Here is a 24,966-nt window from a genome sequence, read left to right as displayed (position 1 = left end):
TACTTTTTGTTTTTTGGTGGTGTCGGGGGGTGAGCGTTCGTTTACCATAGTTCGCCTGTTGAGGTTAGCGTATGAATTAAAGAGTCAGTCTTCCACCACGGGTTCCAGTTGCAGAGCTACGAATTTCACTCTTGGAGACCATTGCGCAGACGCCAGTCCCCTGAGCGTGCTCTCCTGAAGACCCGCCCCGAAAGGACTCCTGGAGCATGCGCACACCCCAGCGTCGGCGACACGCCTCCGGAAGCACTGGCAGTTTCGGGGGCGGGATCAGAAAGCGTATCCGAGGGGCGAGAGGCTCGGGCGGAAGTTGTCCCCGCGGTGGCGGTGGAGAATAAGGCCTTGGTACGGCAACGGGGACGCTCCGGTAGGCTGGAGCTACGGGCGCGGAGCCGTCTGAAGGTACTGCGGGGTGGGGAGGCTGGGCGCTCGCGCGGGAGGTCACGGTCGGGGTCACGAGTGTCCGCGACACGGGACACTGCTCTCCCTCCGACGGCCGTGATGCGGGACGGCGCGAGTGACTCCGAAGCCCCGGCGCCCGGGCTTAGTGTCCTGCCGCCTCCCGGGCGACCTCCGGGCCAAGGTCACCCCGCGGCAGGTGCGCCGCCGGCTGGAGCTCTTGGAGAATCCGCCTCCGGGGCGACCTCGGGGTCGAGCCACCCACGCGCGAACCGACGCCGCGAAGGAGAACCTCGCTGCTCTGAGTTTCGCCTCTTTGTCAGACCGTTGTCACCTGTTTTTTGGCCTCACCTGGCCTCTTGTCAGCTGGAGTTTACACTTTGCATCTCTGGTGGTGACAGCCTTTGGACTTTGCCTTTACCTCTGTCTCCTCCCTTGCCTCGGTGTTTTTTGACTCTGCTTCTGCCCTCTCTAGGGCCGCCCTCTGGTTCAGGGCCCGAATGTCACAGACTTATTTGCCGTCTGACTGTTTGTCTCTCTCTCTGTCTCTCTCCCTCCCTCCCTCCCTCCCAGCTGAGTTTGTTTAGGCGGGGCGGGCCTTGCCTGGACCTCTGAGCCATGGAAGGTGACTCATGACCCTGTGAAACTCCCCTGGCCGGGCACCATTACCAGTGACCCGATCACAGTCTGGTCTCAGATCTGACAAGTGTCACCAAACCTAACAGTGTCAGGAGCTACTGCCTTCACAGTGAAGGCCCATCTCGGGATCTAGGCAGTGGTGTGCCCAGGTCTCCACAACTCTCTGCTCTTTGCAGAAACCCCAGGTGGCCTCCAGGGCTGTTTGCAGCTGCCCCTGTTTAACCAGGCCAGCATCTCCAGGCTTAGGAAGGACCAGACTTTCACCTGCCTCTGAGACCCTTAACATAGCACGGTAGCAGAGTTCTAGGAGCAGCTTAGTGAAGGACTAACTTAGAAACCTAATAGGAATTCATTCCCGGCTTGTTTCCAAAGTATTGTCTCGAACACTGAAACTTTTGGAGTGGAGTATCTGGAATAGACAGGACAGGAAACATAATTTATCAAGTGCCTGAGCCGTTCAGTGGATACAGAGTTTTAAGAGATGGAAAGAACATTCTAGAAATGGTTTGTGCACAGCAGTGTGAATGCTGCAGTGCCAACATAACTAACTGCGGTTTGCAACATTTAGCTGGATCCCTTGTTGAGATGCAAGCCAAGCCCTTCACACAGCAGGCTGTTCCGCTGAGGTGGAGTTACTTTCAGTCTGTGGCTGCAGTTTCCCCTCCCTCCCTCCTTCCCTCCCCCCTCTGGAGTCAATGCAGAGATCTACTGAGGGGCAGTTTGAGAAACACATTCCCTTTGACATGCCAACGAGCTTGGAAAGCTGGAAAAATACTCCTTTATTAGAGTAGAAAGTGGTCTGGTCTTTTTTCTCAGGTTAGGCCTTTTTTTTTGGGGGGGGGGGGATTTTGTTTTGTTTGTTTCTGTTTTATAAAACTTACCAGACTTAAGGTCATTTTCCCAGCATTTGGTTTTTTATTTTCTTTGGTTGGTTTAGTTTTGGTTTTTGCCTTTTCAAGATAGATTTTCTCTGTGTAGCCCTGGCTGTCCTGGAACTCACTCTGTAGACCAGGCTGGCCTCGAACTCAGAAATCTACCTCCCAAGTGCTGGGACCTGTGCCACCACGCCTGGCCTTGGTTTGGTTTGGTTTGGTTTTTTGAGACAAGATCTCTCTATACAGCAGACAGGCTGGCCTCAGACCCTGTGGTACTCTTGCCTCTACCTCCTGAATGCTGGAATTAGAGACTTTTGCCTGCATGCCTGCGTCAAGCTTTGTCATAGGCCTAACAGTTGACTTATTGTTGTGTTTCATTGACTCTTGAGGCCATCAAGTGTTTTCTTTTCACCAAGAAAAGAAACACTGCCTGGACAGAATTCATCCCCAGCATTGTGCTTCTTCATTCCAGTTAAAAACACTTAGACTTAGAGGTTTAAAGAATAAAATCTGCACATTCGATTGGTCTTAAAATCGGAAAAACATAAAGTTCCATCAGTTAAAGTGCCCAGGAATGGGATGGCTTTCCGAGACAATCCGAGCCCTGCTCTTTGAATACTGTCTGCTTCAGAGTTGTGTCCATAGTTGTTCCAAGTGGAGTCATCCTTTGTGTCATCAGAAACATTCATCGTGCCAAGAGTGCTCCAGTCATGACCTCAGTAGCCACAGCTGTTAAAACTGCGACATACATCCTGTCTGGTGTGGCCCAGGGTACTTCCACCTCCCAAGAGCTGGGTGTTTTCTGTATGGCTGCCAGCTCCATCTGACCTTCTGAACTGTAAGGAGTTGAGTGCTCCCACGGGGCTGCTTAGCTAACCTAGTTAGCTCACCAGAACCCTCAGAGTGAGCCCCAAAATTCTCTGTATAGCCCTGGCTGTCCTGGAACTCACTTTNTAGACCAGGCTGGCCTCGAACTCAGAAATCCGCCTGCCTCTGCCTCCCGAGTGCTGGGATTAAAGGCGTGCGCCACCACGCCCGGCTGAGCCCCAAAATTCTTACAGACTTAGACAACATGCTGCCTCGGTTTCCCTCCCTAGCAGAAGTCCCTCCCTTCCAGGGGTGTGACATATATCATTAGCAGTAAACTGAGGAAAGTAAGTGTCCTTAGACTCAGCTGCTTTAAAGGCAGCAGCACCTGACCAGAACACTCTGGCCCAGTGTTGAGGTTTTGGGAAAGGGGCAAGAAATGGATGGGCCACTGAGCAAACTGGTGGGAAATGGAGGCCAGAGCTGGAACAGGGAGAAGTCCCCAGAAGCAACCTACTTCAGGGAGCCTTCTTCAGGGTTCCACGCCGTTATGAAAGGTTTGGAGATCTACGGGGAGAACCACTGAGGCAGATTATTCTTTAGGGTGACATGTTCTAGAAGAGTGATGAACCGCACAGATAATGTAGACACTAGTGTGGCAGGGTCTGAGGAGAGCATGAGAACTGTGGCAGACGGTCCCTTAGTGGTGTAAGGAGAGGAGGAGAACTGTGGCAGATGGTCCCTTAGTGGTGTAGAGGAGCTGAGGAGGGATGGAAATTGACAAGTTTCTCTTTGGCTCTGTTCTTTGGCTCTGGAGTTGGTTGTTGCTGGGGGTAAAGGATGAGTAGTCACTTGTAACTAAGACCTTTAGGTAATCAATAAGCATCTTTCCTGGCCGGCCATTCCTGGGTTTGACCAGGCAGGAAGGCAAGAATCTATAGAAGCAGCCGGACGTCGTGGCGCACGCCTTTAATTCCAGCACTTGGGAGGCAGAGGCAGGCAGATTTCTGAGTTCGAGGCCAGCCTGATCTACAAAGTGAGTTTCAGGACAGCCAGGGCTATACAGAGAAACCCTGTCTCGGAAAACAAAACAAAGCAAAACAAAACAAAAAAAGAATCTATAGAAGCACATCACTTTAGTTCAGGAATTGTCTCACAGTTCAGCCAAGATGGGGGAGTGGTACAAAATGGCCTGGCCCTGCTCACACTGGCCAGTTTGATAGCCCGGGTTTGATCCCCAGCACCCAAGTGGTGGAAGGAGAGGACAAGTTGTCTTCCTACCTCCGTGTGCGCCAGCTCCAGGGCTGGTGTAACACAGGAACACAAGTTAGTGTGTAATAAGACTTTATTTAAAAATACTACAAGAAGGCGTGGTGGTGCACGCCTTTAATCCCAGCACTTGGGAGGCAGAGGCAGGCGGATTTCTGAGTTCGAGGCTAGCCTGGTCTACAAAGTGAGTTCCAGGACAGCCAGGGCTATACAGAGAAACCCTGTCTCGAAAAAACCAAAAAAAAAAAAAAAAAAAACTACAGAAGCAAAAGCCAAGAGCTTCTAGAATGAGAGTTCCTAGTTAGCAGTTTTGCTTTGCTAGAGTTGTGCAGTGTAGCCCAGGCTGACCCTGGAGTCTGGGGTTACTCTGACTAGCCCGCAGGAGCCTGACTCACTGTCTGCTCCCCATACTGCTCATCAGGGAAGCACGTGCACACATAAGTTCCCCTTTTTTATAAGGCTTATTTTTATTTGCGTATGTGAGTATGTGCATGTATGCCATGTGTATTGGGTACCTACGGAGACCAGGAGGAGTTGGATACCCTGAAGCTGGAGTTCTAGGCCGTTGTCAGTCACCTGACATGGGTCCTGGGGACTGAACTCGGGTCCTCCGGAAGAACAGCAAGAACTCTTAACCAGTGAGCAATCTCAAACCCAGCACCTTAAGTTTTCAATGTGATTTTTCCTTTCAGAACTGAGTTTGATTTAATTTAAAACAAAACTGAGAAATGCATTCTCTTTCTATCCATTCAGACTACTCTTTGATGGCCATGGCATAAGGAACATTATCCTGGGAATACAGTTTTGCTCTTGGGTAAGCTACACATTTACTAGTAATGTATTTTTAGGACTATGTGTTGTAATAATTTTCTATCAGCAAAAACAATGTAGTTTTTCAAGTTTTTTTTTAACTCAAAAACTTTGTTTGTTTGTCGGGATATTTTGCCATCATGTGTGCCTGTACAACATATATGTGCCTGGTGCTCACAGAGGCCAGAAATTGCCATCAGATCACCTAGGACTGGAAATGGTTGAGAGTTGTCATGTAGGTGCTGGGAATTGAACCTGGGTCCTCTGAAAGAGCAGCCAGTGCTCCTAGCCATTCTCTAACCCCTTGCCAAGGTGCGCATCAGATCAGAAGAGTCCTCTGAGGAAGAAATGCTGTGTGTTTTAAGGCTTCTCACTAGAGTACTTTACATTAACGAGGCCCTTAACTTCAGACAGAAGTTTCTGCCAAATGAGTTTTTTTTACTTAGAAAAGTATTAATTAGAGTTGGAGTTAAACCTTCTAAGGCCCCCCCCTCCACTCCCCCGACTGCTGCTGTGGCCTGAGCAGGCCTTGCCTTGTGAGCTTCCGCTTATTCTCTGAACCCAGTAGGATGTTGAGGCTCTAGGGTGCAGGGTTACAGGCTGTTTTGTGGATGCAAGGCATTTGACTAACAAGAAGATTTTGGTAGGCACAGTGTGTTGGTATTTTCTACATTTGTGCCAGACTTTAAATTTCCTAAAGCAACATTTACTGTGCTTACATGTGCCTTCTACAGTGAGCATGCAAATTACCATATGTTCCAATTAAAGACATCCCTGGAGGGTTTCAGTACAGGAGTTGGTAGGTCTGCCTCCCTGCTTCGTCACAGTCTCTGCTCTTTTAGGTGTTTAGTCCCTGTTGAGATGGGTGTCTGAGATGTGATACATAACTTTCTTAGCTGAAGAATAAACGGTGCCTGCTGCTCCGCATGGCAGGGTGATGGAGGCAGTCTTCAAGGGAGTCTTCAGTACAAGGCCCTTTGCCTTCTGCATTATTTTGCTTTTATTTTTAATTTTTATTACACTTTTATTTACTTTGTGTGTGATGGGCCTGTGCCCACCACATGTGGAAGCAGAAGACAACTTGGGAAAGCCAGTTCTCCATCCACCATGTGGGTGGGTCGTGGGGATTGAACTCAGGCTTGGCAGCAGGCTCCATTACTCACTGAGCCCTAGCACCAGCTCTTATCTTCAGCTTTAAAAAGCCATGTAATAGCAGCTTGGTGCTGCTAGTGCACATTTTTTAATGCCAGAGGCAGGCAGATTTCTGAGTTCAAGGCCAGCCTGGTCTACAGAGTTCCAGGACAGCCAGGGCTGCACAGAGAAAGCCTGGGGGGGTAGGGAGTGGGGGAGGCATAAAGCTATGAATGATGAATGAGTTGGAATTGGCGTAGTTTAAAAGAAGTGCTGGGCGTGGTGGCGAACACCTTTAATCCCAGCACTTGGGAGGCAGAGGCAGGTGGATTTCTGAGCTTGAGGCCAGCCTGGTCTACAGAGTGAGTTCCAGAACAGCCAGGGCTATACAGAGAAACCCTGTCTCAAACTGCCGCCCACCTCCCCCCCCCAAAAAAAAATTGCTTGCTCATTGAAGTCTAATGTTGACAAATGCCCTGAAGATTATTAATGGTTTGCTCATAATCTAAATTAGCTGGTCTGGTAGCACATGCCTTGTAATCTCATCACTCAAGAGGCTGAGGCAAGAGGATTGCCCCAAGTTTGAAGCTATCCTGAACAGCAGAGTGAGACCTTGTTTCAAAGCCAGGATTATTTAAATCATTAGTGAATCACTGGTGCTTGCCTTCGGTTCTGTCTTACTGCGCCCACCTCCAGACTCTGACTGGCCTGGATGTGTGCTTTGTCTTAAGTCTCACCACTTCCTAGGAGATGACCTTAGGCAAATAGGTTGGCCTCTTGGTCTTGTCACAGTAACTATCAAGGGTTGTTGCGAGCAGTACCGAATGAGGTGGAGATGATAAAGTGCTAGTGTGTATAGAGTGTGGTGCAGTGTCTGTGTGAAACATTTTATACACAAGCTGCTTCTCTGTCTGTGGACAGAGGAGGCTGCCCGTCACAGATTGGAAATGTTTAGGAAGGGCCAGAAAGATGGTTCAGTGACTCAGAGAGAGGAGTTCAATGCCCAGCACCCGTGTTGGGTAGCTGCCCAGAACTCCAGCTCCTAGGATCTAGTACCAGCTTCTGGCCTCCAAGAGTACTTGCATTCAAGGTAACTGTATTGCTCCTGTATAGACTTTCTTGCCGTCCCCTAATCAGTGCAGTCTGACACTGCTTACACAGCCTGTCAAGAAGTATGAATGATCTTGAGATAGTTCAAAATATTCTTGAAGACAAGAGCATGTGAATACACATCATTTTCTTCAGAGGGCTTGAGCATCCACAGATTTTTTTATATTTGAGGGGTAGTCCTAGAACCGACTCCCACAGGTAGATACTGTGAGGCAATTGTGTTTGTGTGCATACTTGTATGTGTATTAATGATAACATTTTCCTAGTTACCCAGTGTTGTATTAACTTTTCCTAGGGAGATGCGAACAAACGTTTATTCATCCCAGATAGGGCACCAAGGACAGAGCAAAGTACGATTCCATCAAAGTCCAACTTGTCGAACCAGTGAGTGTATCGGGCTTCCTTACAGAGCGTGGGTGAGGGGCTCCTTACAGGACATGGGTAAGCTCCACTCCAGCATGGCTGGTGACCTCTAGGAAGCAGCCTTATGGAGTCCCCTCTCACCTCCTATACTTCTCTAAGGGAGTGAGGGGTGGGGCATGAGGGAGAAATAGCTGAAGCCCCTCAATGGTCCTGGACCCTCCCTCAATCACGTGCTAGGGGGTGTCAGCAGCTCCCTCCATTACCACTTTTGTCCTATCTGTCACTGTGTTGATAGCCATGGCTACCCAGACAAGGTATTTCCTACTCCAAAATGGTAGAACAGCGAACAATACCCGATGACAAACCTTCACAGTTGGCACTGGCAGTTGGGTGTAGTGGCATGCACTGTAACCCAGCACTCAGGATGCTGAGGTCGGGGGAGGGGGTGTGTGTGAGGCTTTCACAAAGTAAAACTGAGCAGATGTTTTCAAACAGAAAATAACTGGACATTGGTACCTCAATTTACCTTGCATTATTCTGTAAAATAATTTAATAAAAACAGTTTACAGGCTGGAGATGAAGCCTGGGAATGCTTGCCTAACTTGTGTGAAGCCCTGGGCTTAGCCCCTATTATCTTAAGCCCATTTAGCATTCAGAGGTCTTTTTTAGTATATTCACATATTTATGCATATCCTTCTCCACAACTGAATTGTAGAATTTCTGATCTTCCTACAAGATACCCAGTTCTTTTTTAGGCTGGGGCGGAGTTGAGACAGGGTTTCTCTGTCCTAGAATTTGCTTTATAGTCCAGGCTAGCCTCAAATCAGAGCTCTGCCTACATCGGCCTCTGCTGGGACCAAAGGTGTGTGTAGGCCGTCGTGGCTGGAGAGACCGTTGTACCCGTGCCCTGCTTTTGTCTACTCTAGCTTCTGGCAGCCGCTGATGCCCTGTGTGTGTGTTGAACTGTCTTGTAATGGTGTGTTAGAGATGTGGACTTCTGAGTTAGCTTCCCCCCCACCCCCACCCCCATCCCTTCCTATACTCTCATTCTCTTCTGCCCTGTCCCGCCCTCCTCCTCCCCTGCCCTCCCCCCACGCCCTTCCTCCACCCCCCAGTCTCTTCCTCCTCCTTTCTCTTGTTCTTTATTATGCCAATTGTAAAACCCAGAGCTTGCTGCGGTCTGGACCAGCAGCTTTTTTGCCCTGGTTTCTCCCCAGGGTTCCCGGCCCTCCAGGTTACCCTGTGCTTTCTTCTTGCCAGGTAATCTTTTAGATAAATGTGCTGTAGTTTTGTAATCGGTCCTCAATATTGTTTTAATTGTTTCTGCTTGGGGCTTTTTCTATGATACTGATAATGGGTGTATGAGCTTTAGTGTGGACATTTTGTGTTCTCTTCTGTCGAGCATGCTTGAGAGTAGGATTGCTGGTCTGTAACCTTGTCTGTCCGAGACTCCCAGCCCCCGTTTCCGCAGCTTTTATGCGATCCAGGCCTACCAGCATGTGTACAGGGTTCTGCTTCCCACGGGACACCACATCTCATGTTTTTCGTGCCATCTTAGTGGGTGAGGAAAGGTCCCTTGTAGTTTTCCTTGGTTTATGGGCAGGGGGAGGTGTGCTGGGCTTGGAACCAGGTGTCTCCCACATGGAGGCAGGCAGGCAGGCACTCTGCTGTTGCTGAGGCCTGGTCATGAGGGTCTTGCTCTATGGAGAAATGCGTTTTGGAATCTGTCTGTTCTTTTCACCCACCTGGCTTTGTATGCACTCAGTTCAAGTTATTTATAGTAATATGATATGCAAATACCAAACATGTATGGTCTCTCTATGTTTTTTTCTTTTTGTGATGGTGCCATGGCTTCTCTCCCCTCCAATTCTGTAAATCCCATCACTGTTTTCCAGACATAGTATTTTTATTTGTCAAACCTAGACTATATTTGATGAGGCCTTGCAATTAGCCCCAACTTGAGACTTCCTCTTTCCTTAGTCCAACAACACATTCTCCTCCCAGCACCTAATCTGAGATACTTGGGGCTGCCTCAGCCCTCATGTTCAATGCTGAGATTCAGTATTGTAGTATCATTTCATTCTGTTGCTGTGACAAAATCCTGTCTAAATGTGATGTGGGAAGAAAGCTTACACTACCAGGTCACACCCCCAACCAGGAAGGGAACACAGGGCAGGAACTGTGGAAAACTGCTTATGCTTATTGGTTCACTCTTACTGGCTCTACAGGCTTACAATCTTGTAGTTACTTACACAGCCCAAGACTTTTTGCCTAGGGATGCAGCTACCCTACAGTAGGCCGGCCCTCCTACAGCAGTTAGTAACCCAGGCACTGCCCCACAGCCACAGGCCAGTCTGATTCAGGTATCTCCTCTCTGCTGAGTCTGGGCTGCAGAGGCAACAAAACCTAACTAGGACACTGCCTCTAGCAGACAGATGCGATGTTACTGCTTCTCTGAAGATCGGTACTGCTCTGCCAGGATTGCCAGGGGCAGGAAGTTAAGTTGCTGGTCAGGAGTATCTGGTATCTTAAAGCCTGTGGCTCACAGCTCAGGATCTCAGAGCTCAGCTCATTTTTCGTATCACTTGGATAACTTTAGTAAACGCCTGTTATGTGAGAAGAATGAGAGCCTGTCTTGATGTCCGGTGCCTCAAACTTTATAGTGGCAGGACTCACATGCAACCCCACCCTGGCTTCTCAAGGTGTTTCAGGGTTTGCTGTGAGTGACATGCTGGAGTATTTGTCCCCTCTGCCTGATGTAACCCCGTAAGGAGGATAATCTTCCTCCTCCCCCGTATTCTGCATGCAGCTGCTTTCTTGGCTTTCAGTGAATCCTGGAACTGATGTTCTTCTCAGCTAATTGAAACAGCATCTGTAGTTTAAACAGGCTGTAGCCACTTCTGAGTGTGTTTACAAGTTCAGAGATTAAGTATGGAGGAAGGCCACATCAATCCTGAGAGACAGGGTCAGTACCACCTTGATACAGCTAAACAAGCATGGCCTATCTCATACTTACTTTGACCCTGTGTGGTGAAATATGTGATCTTCAGTTAACTGTTGTTTATTCAAGGCAGTCTTACTATGAACCCAAGTGGGCCTCAAACTCAGTCCTACCTAGGCTTCCATGCTGGCCTTACAGGTGCCCTCTGTGCCCAACTTTGAATTAACTGTGAGTTCAGATGCATTAACTACAGCAGCATTGTAGAACCAACAGTGTAGCCATCCAACAGGGGTTCCAGTTAGCATACTTTGTCGTCGTCTTCTTCTTCTTCTTCTTCTTCTTCTTCTTCTTCTTCTTCTTCTTCTTCTTCTTCTTCTTCTTCTTCTTCTTCTTCTTCTTCTTCTTCTTCTTCTTCNTCTTCTTTTTTGTCTTTATTTGAGACAGGGTTTCTCTGTGTAGCCCTGACTGTCCTGGAACTCACTTTGTAGACCAGGCTGGCCTCGAACTCAGAAACCCGCCTGCCTCTGCCTCCCGAGTGCTGGGATTAAAGGCGTGTGCCACCACTGCCCAGCTTCTACGACTTTGTCTACCTGGCCTTATTCTCATCCATTCTAGTAAAAGGTTCCTTGAGCTTCCTGGATTGCCATAAAATTCTCTCATCAAGAAGACAAAGTATAGCTGGGCATGGTAGCGCACGCCTTTAATCCAAGCACTCGGGAGGCAGAGGCAGGCGGATTTCTGAGTTCAAGGCCAGCCGGGTCTACAGAGTGAGTTCCAGAACAGCCAGGGCTACACAGAGAAACCCTGTCTCAAAAAAAAGAAAAAAAAAGAAAGGAGTCCTGGGAGCTGCTGGACAGAAGGTGATGGATAAGAAAAGAGGAAGAGAGCTGGGGCTCTGGGCAAGCGAGCTTTGCATTTAGGCAGTGTTGGTGAGACAGGAAGGTAGAAAAGTAGGTGGGCTGTGTTTGAAATTCTGCGAGCCGCCATGAGGGAGGAGCTTTGTGCTGGGTATATTGTCTCAATAAAGGGTAATTATTCTTCCCATCTCTTTAGCATATCGTTTTGTTTTGTTTTCGAGACAGGGTTTCTCTGTGTAGCCCTGGCTGTCCTGGAACTCACTCTGTAGACCAGGCTGGCCTCGAACTCAGAAATCCGCCTGCCCCTGCCTCCCGAGTGCTGGGATTAAAGGCNTGCGCCACCAGGCCCAGCCTCTTTAGCATATCTTAGAGTGTATCCACTTCCCTGCACTGGTGATCTCCTGACCAATGCTGTTAGATTGACCATGAAAAGAAGAGACAGTCGAGTATGTAATGTTTAGAATGTCTTGTTTCCACCCATGGCCTGGATTTTGTACTGTTTGAATCTAGGGGTAGTGACTAAAGTCTGCCACCTCCACCCTCTCCTCTCTTACGGTGCTGTAACCTGACGGACGGAGAGGCACTTGTCATGTAGAGTCCAGAGTCCATCTTGAAGGGGGTCTGTCCTCCAAGTAGCAATTCTGCCATCACGGCAGCTATTGTGATGCTGCACTCTAGCTTCTGCGCGAGCTCTGTTCTTGCCCTTTCCAAACCAGTGTTCTACAGTGGGGAGAGCTACCCAGAGGCTCTCCACACAGAGTTTACAGACACCAGTCCACCATGCAGATTCTCCGTCAGCTTCCCATTTACAGACTAGGCACCTAAACAGTTGCATGCTCTGTTATTATGCAATGTTTGGGGATATATAAAACCATAAAGTAATACTTTGTCCATAAAAGCATGGTTTATCTAAACATTATTAATGATTGGCCCAGCTGCTAGTCTCCTTAGAGGAGGCAGGGTGATAGAAAAACCCCCTGAGGCCTTTGGAGTTAACACTGACCTGGTTTTATCTCTCTACGTTGGAAGCTTGAAATAACTGACTTAACTGAGAACAGCAAGCTCTGCATTTGCAGAATAATTGGAAGGACTAAGGGAGGGGGCTGCTCTGGAGCTCAGAGGCAGACACTCACCTGGTGCAAAGCCCTGGGAGAAGAAGAGGAAGGGGAGAGGCCTGGTGGTGGGTGCACTCAGCACCCAGGAGGCAGAGGCACGTGCGTCTCTGTGCTTGGTCTACAGAGCTTCAGGTTAGCCGGGACTACAGGGGATGAGTAGGGAGAGAGAGTGATGTGCCAGACTTGTTAAGAACAAGTGATTGGGCTGGAGAGATGGCTCAGCAGTTAAGAGCACTGACTACTCTTCCGGGGGTCCTGAGTTCAGTTCCCAGCAACTTCACGGTGGCTCACAACCATCCTTAATGAGATCTGACCCCTTCTTCTGGGGTGTCTGAAGACAGCTCCAGTATACTTACATATAATAAATAAATCTTAAAAAAAAAAAAAAAAAAAAGAACAAGTGACTGTTAAGAACACCTCAGTTTCTTGTCATCTTCCCTGTCTCAAGCATGACTTCTGAGGGACAAGGGTTATAAGGAAGATTTTTAAGAACTACTGTGGATGATGGCTCAGTTGGTGAACTGCCCAGCAAACACGAGGACCAGAGTTCATTCCCCAGCACTTACATGAACAGCTGGAGTGGGGAGAACCAGAGTTCAGTCCCCAGCACTCACATAAACAGCTGGAGCAGGGCTATGTGCTTGCAGTTCCAGCACCTGGGAGGTGGGGGTGGGGGTGGGGGGGAGCTTTTGGAACTTGATGGCTAGCCAGCCTGGAGGTTGTCTTAAAATCACAAGTGGAAGCCCCTGAGAAGCAGATTAAAGCTGACCCCTGGTCAGCCTGCACACAGGGTCCTACCTCTACACGCTCACATTAAAAATAATCATAAGCTAACTTCTTTAAAGAGCAATAGCTTTTGATCTTTGTTTGAATTGTCTGGCTCTTTATATGTTACTTAGAAAGCTTGGTATTTATTGGTGATTGGTTTATAGTATTAGATCAAGGTGATACGTGGCAATGATAGGTGGTGGGGGGAGTGTGTGTTCATGTATGCACTCGTGTGGTAGCCAGCAATTGATGCCAAGTGTCTCTGGTCATTCTCACCTGCAATCTGAGCCTTCCCTCACTTACCCAGGAGCCCACCCATTAGCCAGCCTGCCAGCTTGCTCCAGGGATCTGAACTCCCAGCCTCATACTTTGCAGAGGAATACTTTTCCCCTCTGAGCCATCTCCCCAGCCCTTGTTCTGGGTGTTTCTGTGGATGTTAATTCACTGCAGAGTTGGAGGAACCAGCAGGACTTCAAGACACGGGAGCCGGTCCTGTGTAGAACTGTCTCACGCAGTGTTCAGCAGATGTTTCCAGCAGCAGCACAGGCTGTCTTGTCCTTACTGTTTTCTAAGTCTAGTAGCAGGGACAGTAGCAACTTCCTAGTAGGTCTATAAGCCTTTGAGCAGTATAGAAACAACCAGATGGAAAACCTCGCTTTGCTCATGTCAGGAGCTCTCACGGAGCTAATCTCCAAGAGTGACTGCACCGCTCAGCAGCAGTGAATCCTGGTGCTAAAGGACCAAGCCTCTCACTTTCCCGACTGTGTGACTGCAGCACTGTCTCCCTCTGTTCTTCCTGAACTCAAGTCCATCGCCACCTTTTGAGTCTGTACATGTGTACATGTACGAGCTTGTGTGTGGAAGCCATAGGTCATCCTTTTGTCCTCTGCTTTATTTTTTGAATATGGAGCTAACTAGATTGTCTAGACTGGCTGGTCAAGAGCTGCCGTGAGGGGATCCTCCTGTCTTCACCCCGAAGCATTAGGGATTGCAGCCATTAGATGCCAGACCCATCCTTTTACCTGGGCCCTGGGGAACCAAGCACTTGTCCCGTTCTTGTGGGACTGTGACCTGGTTCATTCCTGTCAAAGAACCTTAGCATGGGCATTTCTGTCTTCCCACAATTCAGTTCTTTTGTTTTCCCTTTTGGAGTGTATATGAAGGTGGAGCTTAGAGAGCCATACATGCTAAGCATGCTCTCTTCCCCAGCTCCACCCCACACACAGTACTGTTGTTCCTTCCTCTAGTTTTGGTAAATGTGGGGAGGCCAGGGATGATCGTTGAGTTATTTTGATAAGATTCGTGTTTGTTTTAATTAGCAGTGGTTTGTTTTGCTGAGAGAATTTATATGCTTGGAGATATATTCACTATAGATTCTGTCACCTCACTGACAAACAGGGCCAAATGGAGAGTTGCTGGGCAGGGGGTGCTTTTACTTTGGGGACCCTCAACTCCTACAGGCCGATCTCAGGGGACTGCTGCCCATGGATGAGTGCTCAGAGGCGAGGGGACTTGATGGAGCTTGGGAACTTGTCTTGGTGTTTTCAGTGCTGGGCGAGGGGGTAGATGGGCTTCTTGGAGGCTGGGGTTGGTACTAACTCTCCTTCTCTTGCAGCACTAAACAAGATTGGTGATGAAATGGAGCCTGGAACGAACTCTTTTCAAGTAGAGTTTCCAGATTTTTCCAGCACCATTCTGCAGAAACTAAACCAGCAGCGCCAGCAAGGACAGTTATGTGACGTCTCCATTGTTGTCCAAGGCCACATTTTCCAGGCACACAAAGCCGTTCTTGCTGCCAGTTCACCCTACTTTTGTGATCAAGTACTCCTGAAAAACAGTAGGAGAATTGTTTTGCCTGATGTGATGAACCCAAGAGTGTTTGAGAACATTCTTTTATTTAGCTACACAGGACGCCTTGTCATGCCTGCTCCAGAAATTGTTAGTTACTTAACAGCGGCCAGCTTCCTCCAGATGTGGCACGTGGTAGACAAGTGTACCGAAGTTCTGGAGGGAAACCCCACAGTCCTGTGTCAGAAGCTGAACCACGGCAGTGACCACCAGTCTCCCAGTAGCAGTAACTACAACGGCCTGGTGGAGAGCTTTGAGCTGGGCTCTGGGGGCCACACTGATTTCCCCAAAGCCCAGGAACTGAGAGATGGCGAGAATGAAGAGGAGAGCACCAAAGACGAGCTATCATCTCAGGTCACCGAGCACGAGTATTTGCCCAGTAACTCGTCCACTGAGCACGACCGACTGAGCACAGAGATGGCCAGCCAGGACGGGGAGGAGGGGACCAATGACAGCACTGAGTTCCACTACACCCGGCCTCTGTATAGCAAGCCCAGCATCATGGCTCATAGGCGCTGGATCCACGTGAAGCCTGAGCGCCTGGAACAGGCGTGGGACGGTATGGATGTTCACGCAGCCTACGACGAGCACCAGGTCACCGAGTCCGTCAATACCATGCAGACGGATCACGCTGCCCAGCCTTCGGGAGCAGAGGAGGAGTTCCAAATTGTGGAAAAGAAAGTGGAAGTAGAGTTTGACGAGCAAGCAGAAGGCAGCAGCTATGACGAACAGGTGGACTTCTACGGCTCCTCCATGGAAGAGTTCTCTGGAGAAAAGTTGGGTGGGAATCTAATTGGACACAAACAGGAGGCCGCCCTTGCCGCAGGCTACAGTGAGAATATTGAAATGGCGATGGGGATAAAAGAAGAGGCGTCCCACTTAGGATTCTCGGCCACTGACAAGCTGTACCCTTGTCAGTGTGGGAAAAGTTTCACGCACAAAAGTCAGCGAGATCGACACATGAGCATGCACCTCGGTCTTCGCCCGTATGGCTGTAGTGTCTGTGGTAAGAAATTCAAAATGAAGCACCATCTCGTGGGCCACATGAAAATTCATACAGGCATAAAGCCCTACGAGTGTAATATCTGTGCAAAGAGATTTATGTGGAGGGACAGTTTTCACAGGCATGTGACTTCGTGTACCAAGTCCTATGAAGCTGCAAAGGCTGAGCAGAATACAACTGAGGCTAACTAAAAATAGGGTCTGGCCCTTGAGTGGCATGCGTAAAAATAAACTATGGTAATTAATGCAAATCTGGGCACAGATGATGCGTGCCACTTGCTATTATGAGAGAGGCTTAAAAAAAAAAAAAAAGAAAGATATTTCTGAAAGACCAGTTCTAAGTAGGCCAATTAAAAGATTTAATTTCTTAAATCTGTATGTTCTCATCCTGGCCTAAATGGATGATGGGGCTAAGTTCACCCAGTGCCCAGCTGGCAAGACAGCCCTTCCGGCCAGCAGTGGCTAAGGCAGGGGACTGGGTGGCAGAATCTAATCCAGTCCTGCCCAGGCAGCAGTGGCCGCCTGTCACCATTGTCCTGAGGTCTTGTTGCATTTTGTTCTCTCCTGGTAGCTACAGGGCTTCTGGGCTTCGCTTTGGTAGCTGCATCACTGGATGCTGCTCCCCTCAAGGCTACAGCAAGGACTCCTGGGCTGAGCTGTCAGCAGAGCTCCCGTTTTGTCTGCTTTCATATGTTCTAAAGGGTCTAGCTAAAGCTGTGTGATGTTAGGCGGAGCTTCTGAGTCCGAAGCAGGAGACACTGTCACCATGCTACAGACTCTGGATAAGGCACAATTTTATGTTTAATTCTACTTGGTTAAGTCTATGGGTGCCGAGATAGGTGTTTCTAGTTGGTGTGTTGTCCTACGCATCCCTCATTTAATGGCAGGAGACGACCAGTTTGCAGTGTCACATGACAGTGCTGGCTAGCAGTGACCTGTGGCTCCCCTGCCTTAGATCATGGTGCTTCCCCAAAGGGCAGCCAGGGACCACAGCTCCTGAGACTAAGCCAGAATGTATGGCTAAGGGTTCCCCGTGAGCAAGAGGTTCCCAGACTCAGTGAATGAGAGGCAGCAACTTATATACAGAAGGCTTGACAAAGGAATCCTAAAAACACTGGTGTGGACAGTGCTCTGTTAGAGGGTGCGCTGAGCAATATCGTCAGTTCTTTGTGGCTTCAAAGGGGAAAGGAGCCCTACATTAAGTGACATCATCTACACACTCATGTGCCCCAGTCGCAGAGAAAGCTGCATTTACAAGTCCCAGTAGTTTATGCACACACACACACATACACACACCACCTCTGCAAGGACAAGGCTGCCCTTGAGGTCTGTTCTGCATGGTCTTGCTGGGTAGGGATATAGTGTGCTTTGCTTTACTGACCAAAGCAGCTTAGGGAGGAAAAGGTTTATGTCAGCTCACACCACCATCATTGAGGAAACTCCAGCAGGAACTTGAATCTTGACAGTCAAGACTGCCGGCCAGACGCGCCCACAGGCCACCCCCTCAGCAGACTCCCTCGGCTCTAGGCTGTGTCAGACAGATCTAGATAGTAGGGCAGGGTTTTGCTCCTCTGTGATCATCGGTTTCATTTGTAAGTTTGGCTTTCTCTAACATGACAGACATTTCTGACAAAAGCCTCTGATCTCCAGGCTCTGACACGAAGGATGTACCTTTGACCTTTGTCTGGAAAGAGGAAAGGAAATATGGACTCGCCAGTAAATGTTTGTGATCAAGATTACAAAACAGGGATCTATTTACAAACACTGTATCAGTCTTGGCATATAAAAGCACTTTGTATTAAAACTTTATTATAAGTATAGATATAGGGTTGTTTTGTTTTTTAAAACCTAGAAACTAGGTATTACCTCCAGTGGTTTGCTACATTCAGATGATCTTCCAGTGTCTGCCAGTCAGCTGCTCTGTCCCTGTCCCTGAGAGGTGAATAGAGATGTACAGTCACACTCACGTGCCTCCTACCCTTCGAGCATTAGAGGCCAGTGGGTTTCCGGATGACCCTGAGTTTGGTGAGGATGAAGTGGGTTTGGCTTCTTAATATTTCTACACTGAGGCCGTTAAGCTGCTCTGTTGTCAGAAGCAGCCCTCGTGTTCTGCCTGTTGGACAGATCCATGAGCTGTCTCCCATTGAAGTCTGTTCATACAAGAGTTGAGGCCTTTGCTGACAAAGCTTTCATTCAGTTGGAGTGTGGCAGACCCTGTGAGAAGGTGGGGTGTCTGTGGTCCAGAAGGTTAAAGTGAGGCTGCTGACCTGCTTTTCCCAGTAGAGAGCCTTTCTGGCAGCCTGCCCTGTTACAGTACCAGCCTCTCCCCTCACCACTGCCTTAGGAAATAAATCCTCACCCTTCCAGAAGAGCTTGACTAGTCTAGTCGTGGGCAGCACTGCCCAGTGTTTCAGGGATTCGGTCAGTGGCCCACCAGCACAGTGTATGTCTCCACTCTGAGCCTTGGCTGCTTTTCTCCAGTCCGAGTACAAAGGGCTTCAAGGCCCTGCTGGTTGCATTTCATAATCTGCAGGCACATGCCTTCAGTTTGGGATGCACATGTCACAGGAGCTCCTCTTGTGCTGTGGTTTGCCTTGTGCTCTCCTGAGCCCTGACCCATGACCTGGGATTTCTGTTCTCACCTCCTCCATCTACATCTTTAGAGCCTGCCCTATAGGCTCCCTTCCATGGCAGGAGGAATTTCCTGAACCACTCTGACCCTGGGCGGGCTTTTAGCTGTTGGGAAATCTACGTGCTACTGTGGGTGACGTACCCTGAGAAGTTGAACATTCTGGAAGAGGTGTACTGGGGCCGAGTCCCCAAGGTCAGGGTGGAGCTTTGCTGCACCCACAGATGCGGTTGCTCCCCTAAATTCTCAGATGCTTTGGAAATGCTGAGGGCCACGAGCCAGACTGTCCTTGGCCTCCTGGGAACTAGGCGGCTTTGACCCATAGAACTAACTTTTTTTTTTTTTTTTTTTTTTTGGTTTTTTGAGACAGGGTTTCTCTGTTTAGCCCTGGCTGTCCTGGAACTCACTTCGTAGACCAGACTGGCCTCGAACTCAGAAATCCGCCTGCCTCTGCCTCCCGAGTGCTGGGATTAAAGGCGTGCGCCACCACGCCCGGCTCATAGAACTTAACTTTATCCAATGAATCCTGGGTTGTTTTGGGTTTTGTTTTTCTTTTTGTTCTCTCTCTATTAGTTATATATTTAAAGGTACTAGTTTGCAAACCTCTACTGATAATGCCCTGTGGGAAGATGCTGGAACACCGGTTGCAAATGTGATTTTTTTTTTTCTTTTTAAACGTTGCTTGAAGCCTGTGTCATGTCAGTTGCTGCTGCCTCCTTAACTTTTATGAGGGTCCCAATGTTCCTTCCAGAAATTTATTTTATTTATGCAAGTCAGGTGACTGTTAGGCCACAGAACTATGGGATGATAAGCAGATTGTCATTAGGTGCATATCATGGATACTTTGTGAACCACCCCTGTTTTAGAAGTTAAATAGTTCTTTCTAGAATTGCTGTCTTCAATGTACAGCGTGGTTTTAATTGAATGTTACCGTTTAATATTTTCTTCTTATAGAAGAGACCATGTCCTTTTGTATGACAAGTTTTAATAAATGTTAACCTGTCCGTTTTGTACAAAGTTGTGTTGTTTTCACTCATGTTTTGGTTCTGGCTTTTGTAGTATGATATTAAAGTTGTGTCAACACCTTTCAGTACATAAAGACGACACAGGCCATTCACAGGTGTCATGAGTGCCTGATCTCAGGAATGGCTGCCAATGGTTATCTCCTCCAAACCCACCTGCCACTAGTGTTCCCTGGCTCCGTCCTCCCACGGGGAAGAGGCTGGCTGGCCCCTTGGCCTTTGGCTCATGGTCAGGAGCCATCAAAGATGCAGGTGGGAGGGGTGTGATAGGGAAGCCAAGGGACTTTACCACTCCCTTGGTGCAGGTTGGCAGTGGACCATCGCCCCTCTAAGGCCACAGATCCAGACAGTAAGCTTTAGTACCGCACCCTCGTCTTGTCCCTTCCAGTTCCATATTGGACCCATCTCCCTGCTTTTTGCCAGCCCCCAGGTGCTTTACCGCCCTGTTGGCTGCTTCTCACTGGGACTCCACACACACTAGTGGGCTTCTGTGCTCTGTAGTGTCCCCATGTGCCTCAGTTGGGTCCTTTCTTTGCCTTCCTGCATCCCTTCTCCCCGAAAAGCCCAGCCCTGGAAAAGCAGCAGCCTGCTTCGGAGGCCCCACATACTTCCTAACAACAGCTCATTACCACAGACACTGCTTGTTTTAGCCCATCTTCCCACACAAACCTTCTGTTACCACTGTTTGTTGTGAGGCATCCCCACCCCCAGCGCCCTGTTGCTGATTTGAAAGCCAGCTCCGGATTGGATTGCCTAGGCTCACTTAACGGTCTCTAGGTGGGGAAGGCCTTCAGAAGACCCTGGCTAGCCTCTAGCCTCGTTTTGAAATAGAGGCCTGTTCATTCTGACCACGGGCAAACAGCACTGCGTCTGCATTGTGGTGACCCATTCTGGTCCCCTTGCCACCCCTTCCTTGAGACAGGGTGGACAACACTGCAGCAGAGGTCACTGAGGAACAGCCACACAGCATACAACACCCCCACCCCAGGGTGGCAGCCTCTTAGAGGCAGTAGCACATGAGCACAGGGAGGAGATGGGGTGGCAGGAGTGGGAACAGAAGGGGGTAGGTGCGAAGGAACAGATGGAACTCGAAGCACCTGTGCAGGTTTATTTAGCTCCCTTCTTAGTCAGCGGGGGACTGCTTCCCACCAAGCCACCAAAGCATTCCTCGAGACAGTCCTGGTGGCTGGAAGGTCCATACAGCCCCATGAAGCCAGGGGTCTCGGCAGCTGGAAACGAGGTAAGCTCAAACCCACAGTCATGAGGTAAATGACTAGCCATGCTCGCTCTCAGGCAGCTACATGAAGAAAGAGGCCTCTCTCGTGCTGGGTGTGTCTCACTGGTACAGCTCTTAGCTTGAGAGGTTCCTGGATTCTATAAAACTAAACAAAGGCCTGTTTGAATGTGAGTGAATGAAAGTGCTGTCCTTTTGTGAGAAAGCACAGAGGTGGGGATGGGGGCAGCTGGAGGAGCCTCTGGGCTTTCTTTGAAAGACTTGGTCTAGTTTAGGTCAACAGGAAACAATTTGAGTTTCAAATCTAGGCCCGCTTTTAATTTCTTCTGAGCAGATGATGGGCCAGCTGAGCCTTGCACATAGATAGCTGTAGAGATGGAGCTGTCCTGGGTGGGCGAACATTCAGAATCAATACTGCAGGTAAACCTACAGTTTAAAAATAGTGACTTTACACTCAGCCTCAAGCGATCATGAGTTCTATTTTTTTTTTCTTCTTCAATTCTCCAGAATAAGAAGCTAAGCGAGTACCAAAGCTATTAAATGTATTTATAACCTAATAAGATAGTAGTTACTCCCCTGAGGGTTCTAGCCTGCCAAATACTGCAGCTAACCTTGATGAATGGAAACTCAAAGCTCCCTCCAGAACTGCCCATCCTGTTACTTTGGGGCCAGCAATGCTGTGATAAAATTTCACTTATTAGGGTTCTCTAAAAAGACCCTCAACCACTGGGGACTCCGGTCATGATGGATGGATGTTAGGTCTGTAAACAGGCTGGCAGTCCCTCAGGATTCAGGCTGGCCTTCAATTCCCAAAGCCACTTGGTCCCAAATACTGACTTTACAGATAGGAGCCACCATGCCTGGCTCCTGGCTTTTTTTTTTTTTTTTTTAATGGCTACTCAAGCCACTGAACACCATAGCCACTTTTGCCTAAGAGCATTGCGGTCACTGAATACAATTGGCTCCAAGTCCCTACCATGCTTAATGTGTGAAGCGCTTGGATTGTGGGGTAGAGCTGCCTTCCAGGCCACTGAAGGTAACAGGAAAGACTGATAACGTAGACTCTGATAGGGAGGGCTTGTCTCCCTCAAGAGAGAAGCTGTTTTAAGCCGTTCTCTTGTACAAGGGGGACATAAGTCAGTGGTAGATTACTTGTTTAGCCAGCACCAAAATTAAACATACAAAGGGTGAGATTTGTGAAGGTGACCCACACCAGAGTACTGAGGCCTCGCTCTGGACATGACCCTCCTGGTGCTGAGGTGCAGTGGGTCACAGTGGGTCCTCCTTAAGTTGCTGAACTCTGCCATCCAAGGAGAAGTAAGACTTGAGACATCAGCAGTCCTTCCCTTTCAGCTTGCTTTCCAGGGCTCAGTCTACCAATTAGCCTACTCCCTGGCCAGGACCAATAATTCCTCTCTCACTCTGATAACAAGGACTGAGTCCCCAGCCTTGCAAGGCAGGACACGGACTTGAGAGAATCAAAAACAAGGGGCTCAGTAGCCTGACCCTGAGCTGGGAAGGTAACCCAGTCAAAAGTGCTTGCTGTTCTAGGGCTTCAGTGGGAAGCTGGGTGTGGTGGCATATCTGCAACGGAAACAACGGGGGTGCAGGGACAGGAACTCTGGGCTGCTGACTGGCCCAGAGAAGGCTGCCCAGGGAGTCCCAAGTTCCAGTGATAGAACCTGTCTCGAGGAGCGTGGTGGAGCCCCGGAGATGGCCCAGCGCTAAAGGTCCTTGTCACCAAATCTGAAAACTTGAGTTCACTCTGCATGGTGGAAGTAGAGACCCAACCAATTCCTGCAGGCTGTCCTATAAAGGAAGACAACAAGGTGGGGAGCTCCTGAAAGCTACCTAAGGATGACCTCTGGCCCCTGTAGGACATACACTCAAGCACGCATTCTAGCATGCACACACACACACACACACACAGCTTGCCCTATTGCAACCTGGGAAGCCTGTGGCTTGTGTACCACTGGCCTTCTACCTTAGTCACCTTTCATCCAGAAACTCCCAGCCAAGGGTTCAGAGTGTCCAGAGAAAACCCACAACCTGCTGGTATCAAGAGATCAAAGGTCACAGACTTACCTATCAAGTGTGGTTATCACCAGGTCAGTGCTAACCAACCCTGCTTAGCCCTCTGCATTGTTGGGCCCCAGGACATTCATGAGTTCCAAACAGTCTCTCTTCTGTACCTGTCTCCCAGCCTGGACTGCTCCAAAATGTCTTTTTCCAAGCAGTGCTGATTCTGCTGCTGCAGGGCAAGCTGCACTTGACATCACACCCTGCCCCAGCTGACACCCTGGCTCCTCCTGCTGCCTCCAAGCCAGCCCACTTGCCTGACCTTCATTGCTTCCCTTCGGCTGGCTTCTCTTGGTCCTTGCAGGGATAGTTTGCCCTGCTCACCCCCTCTTCCGTCACCCTTCCCTAGGCTTTGTCCTTCTAGAAGGTTCTTTCCTATCACCCCACTCTGCAAGGGCCCCCAAAGTCCATACCACTTTCAGTGATCCCATTGCATTTTGAGCGGCAGCCTGTGGTGGCACTTGTCACTGAACTGCACTCTTTAGAGGTCACCCACTCCTCATCCTCCTTCACCCATGGCCCTGGCAGGACAACAGGAACATGAGCAGTCTTTGTTATTGATTGATTGATCTTGGAGTTAGAGATCAACCCCTGGGCCTGATACAGTCTAGAAAAGTGCCCCTACCAAAGAGCATCCCCATCCCCTTGGCATTTTGAGACGGAATCTCGCCAAGCTGCCTGGCTGGCCTTGAACCTTCTCTAATCCTGCCTCTGTATCCAGTAGCTGGGATTGCCTGTGTGTGCCACCACACCTGAGAAGCCACACTAGTCATCTCTGAAAGGCCACCCCAGCACAGTCCTGACTCACAACTAATACATGCTGCTATTTTTATTTATCTTTTCTAAGTACAGATGAGCTGTGAAGTAGTCATCTACCAGTTACATGCACTGTTTTTGTTTTGTTTTTCAAAACAGGGTTTCTCTGTGTAGCCCTGGCTACCCTGGAACTCACTCTGTAGACCAGGTTGGGCCTTGAACTCAGAGATCTGCCTGCCTCTGCCTCCCAAGTGCTGGGGTTAAAGGCATGGGCCACCATGCCTGCTCTCATAACCTTTTTTGTTTTGTTTTAATTAAAAAAAATTTTTTGAGCCGGGCGTGGTGGCACACACCTTTAATCCCAGCACTTGGGAGGCAGAGGCAGGCAGATTTCTGAGTTCTGGGCCAGCCTGGTCTACAGTGTGAGTTCCAGGACAGCGAGAGGTATACAGAAAAACTCTGTCTCGAAAACCCAAAAAATAAAAAGAAAATATTTTTTTTTGACATATTGTTGGGAGAGTATGCACACCATGTCTGTGTGGACGACCCAGGAGTTCACCATGTGAGTTCTGAGAACCCAGGTAGAATTGACAACGGAGCTCTTTAGCCACTGAGCCATCTCACCAACCCCACCCAACCCCTGCCTCCCCCTGCCCTGACAGTTTCAAAAAAAGAAAAAGAAAAAGAAAGAAACCTTGCAGGAGGGAGGGAAGAGAGAGGGAGAGTTGAGGATGCGACTTGTGGTGGCACTGAGTCCCCAGAACTACAGCCAAACACCTTTCTTAGAAAACGTGACACCTGATACAGGTAGGAAGTCTTTGGAATCCCTGCTCGCTGAGAATTCTAAGGCAAACGTAAGTCCCCTTCTCAACCCAAATGGAAGATTTCATACCAGAACATCTAACTTTGCTACTAAACTGAGGTGATGCCAGTCAGTCAGGTGCTTGCCTTAGAGATATTAGGACCTGCGTTTGATCCCCAGAACCTCACCCCGGAGTGGAGGAGGGGCAGGAATGGAGAAAAGAAATTCCAGCACTGGGGAGGTAGAGATAGGCACCCACGTCTGGCCAGCTGACCTAAGGCAATGAGAGACCTCTCTTAAAAACAAGGTTAGTGATGCCTGAGGATTCTGGTTAAAGTACAATCAGGCAAAGAGGTCAGGGTTGCTATCAAAAAAAAAAAAAAAAAAAAAAAAAAAAAAAAAAAGAAACGCTAACAGCTTGGCCCTGGTGCAAGCCTTAATCCCCGCACTCCATCCCTGAGAGTTCAAGGTCAGCCTGCTGGTCTACAAAGAGAGTTCCATGGCTGCCATATA

General features: G+C 48.9%; 1 protein-coding gene across 3 annotated transcripts; it reads left to right on the top strand.

Annotated features, from left to right (window-relative positions):
- Positions 1–310: 310 nt before the first annotated feature.
- On the top strand, positions 311–18,892 carry Zbtb43 (zinc finger and BTB domain containing 43). Of its 3 annotated transcripts, XM_021193947.2 has the most exons (4): positions 311–399; positions 4,740–4,800; positions 7,333–7,421; positions 14,697–18,892. In XM_021193947.2, the coding sequence occupies exons 3-4, from the start codon at positions 7,337–7,339 to the stop codon at positions 16,121–16,123; spliced, it is 1,512 nt and encodes a 503-aa protein (XP_021049606.1). In that variant the 5' UTR covers positions 311–399; positions 4,740–4,800; positions 7,333–7,336; the 3' UTR covers positions 16,124–18,892. The 3 variants fall into 3 exon arrangements, with proteins under 3 accessions (XP_021049606.1, XP_029392560.1, XP_029392561.1); XM_029536700.1 differs by lacking the exon at positions 7,333–7,421; XM_029536701.1 differs by lacking the exons at positions 4,740–4,800; positions 7,333–7,421 and having other exon boundaries at positions 325–399.
- The last annotated feature ends 6,074 nt before the right edge of the window (positions 18,893–24,966 follow it).

This window comes from Mus pahari, chromosome 3 (genome assembly GCF_900095145.1).
Source record: "Mus pahari chromosome 3, PAHARI_EIJ_v1.1, whole genome shotgun sequence".
NCBI lineage: Eukaryota > Metazoa > Chordata > Mammalia > Rodentia > Muridae > Mus > Mus pahari.
Note: the sequence above shows the minus strand (reverse complement) of the source record. Positions and strands in the feature narration are given on the sequence as shown.

Coding starts and splice junctions, on each gene's coding strand:
- Zbtb43 (XM_021193947.2), top strand. CDS start 7,337: ATGCGAACAAACGTTTATTCATCCCAGATAGGGCACCAAGGACAGAGC. Junction 7,422..14,696: donor AAGTCCAACTTGTCGAACCA/GTGAGTGTATCG, acceptor CTTCTCTTGCAG/CACTAAACAAGATTGGTGAT.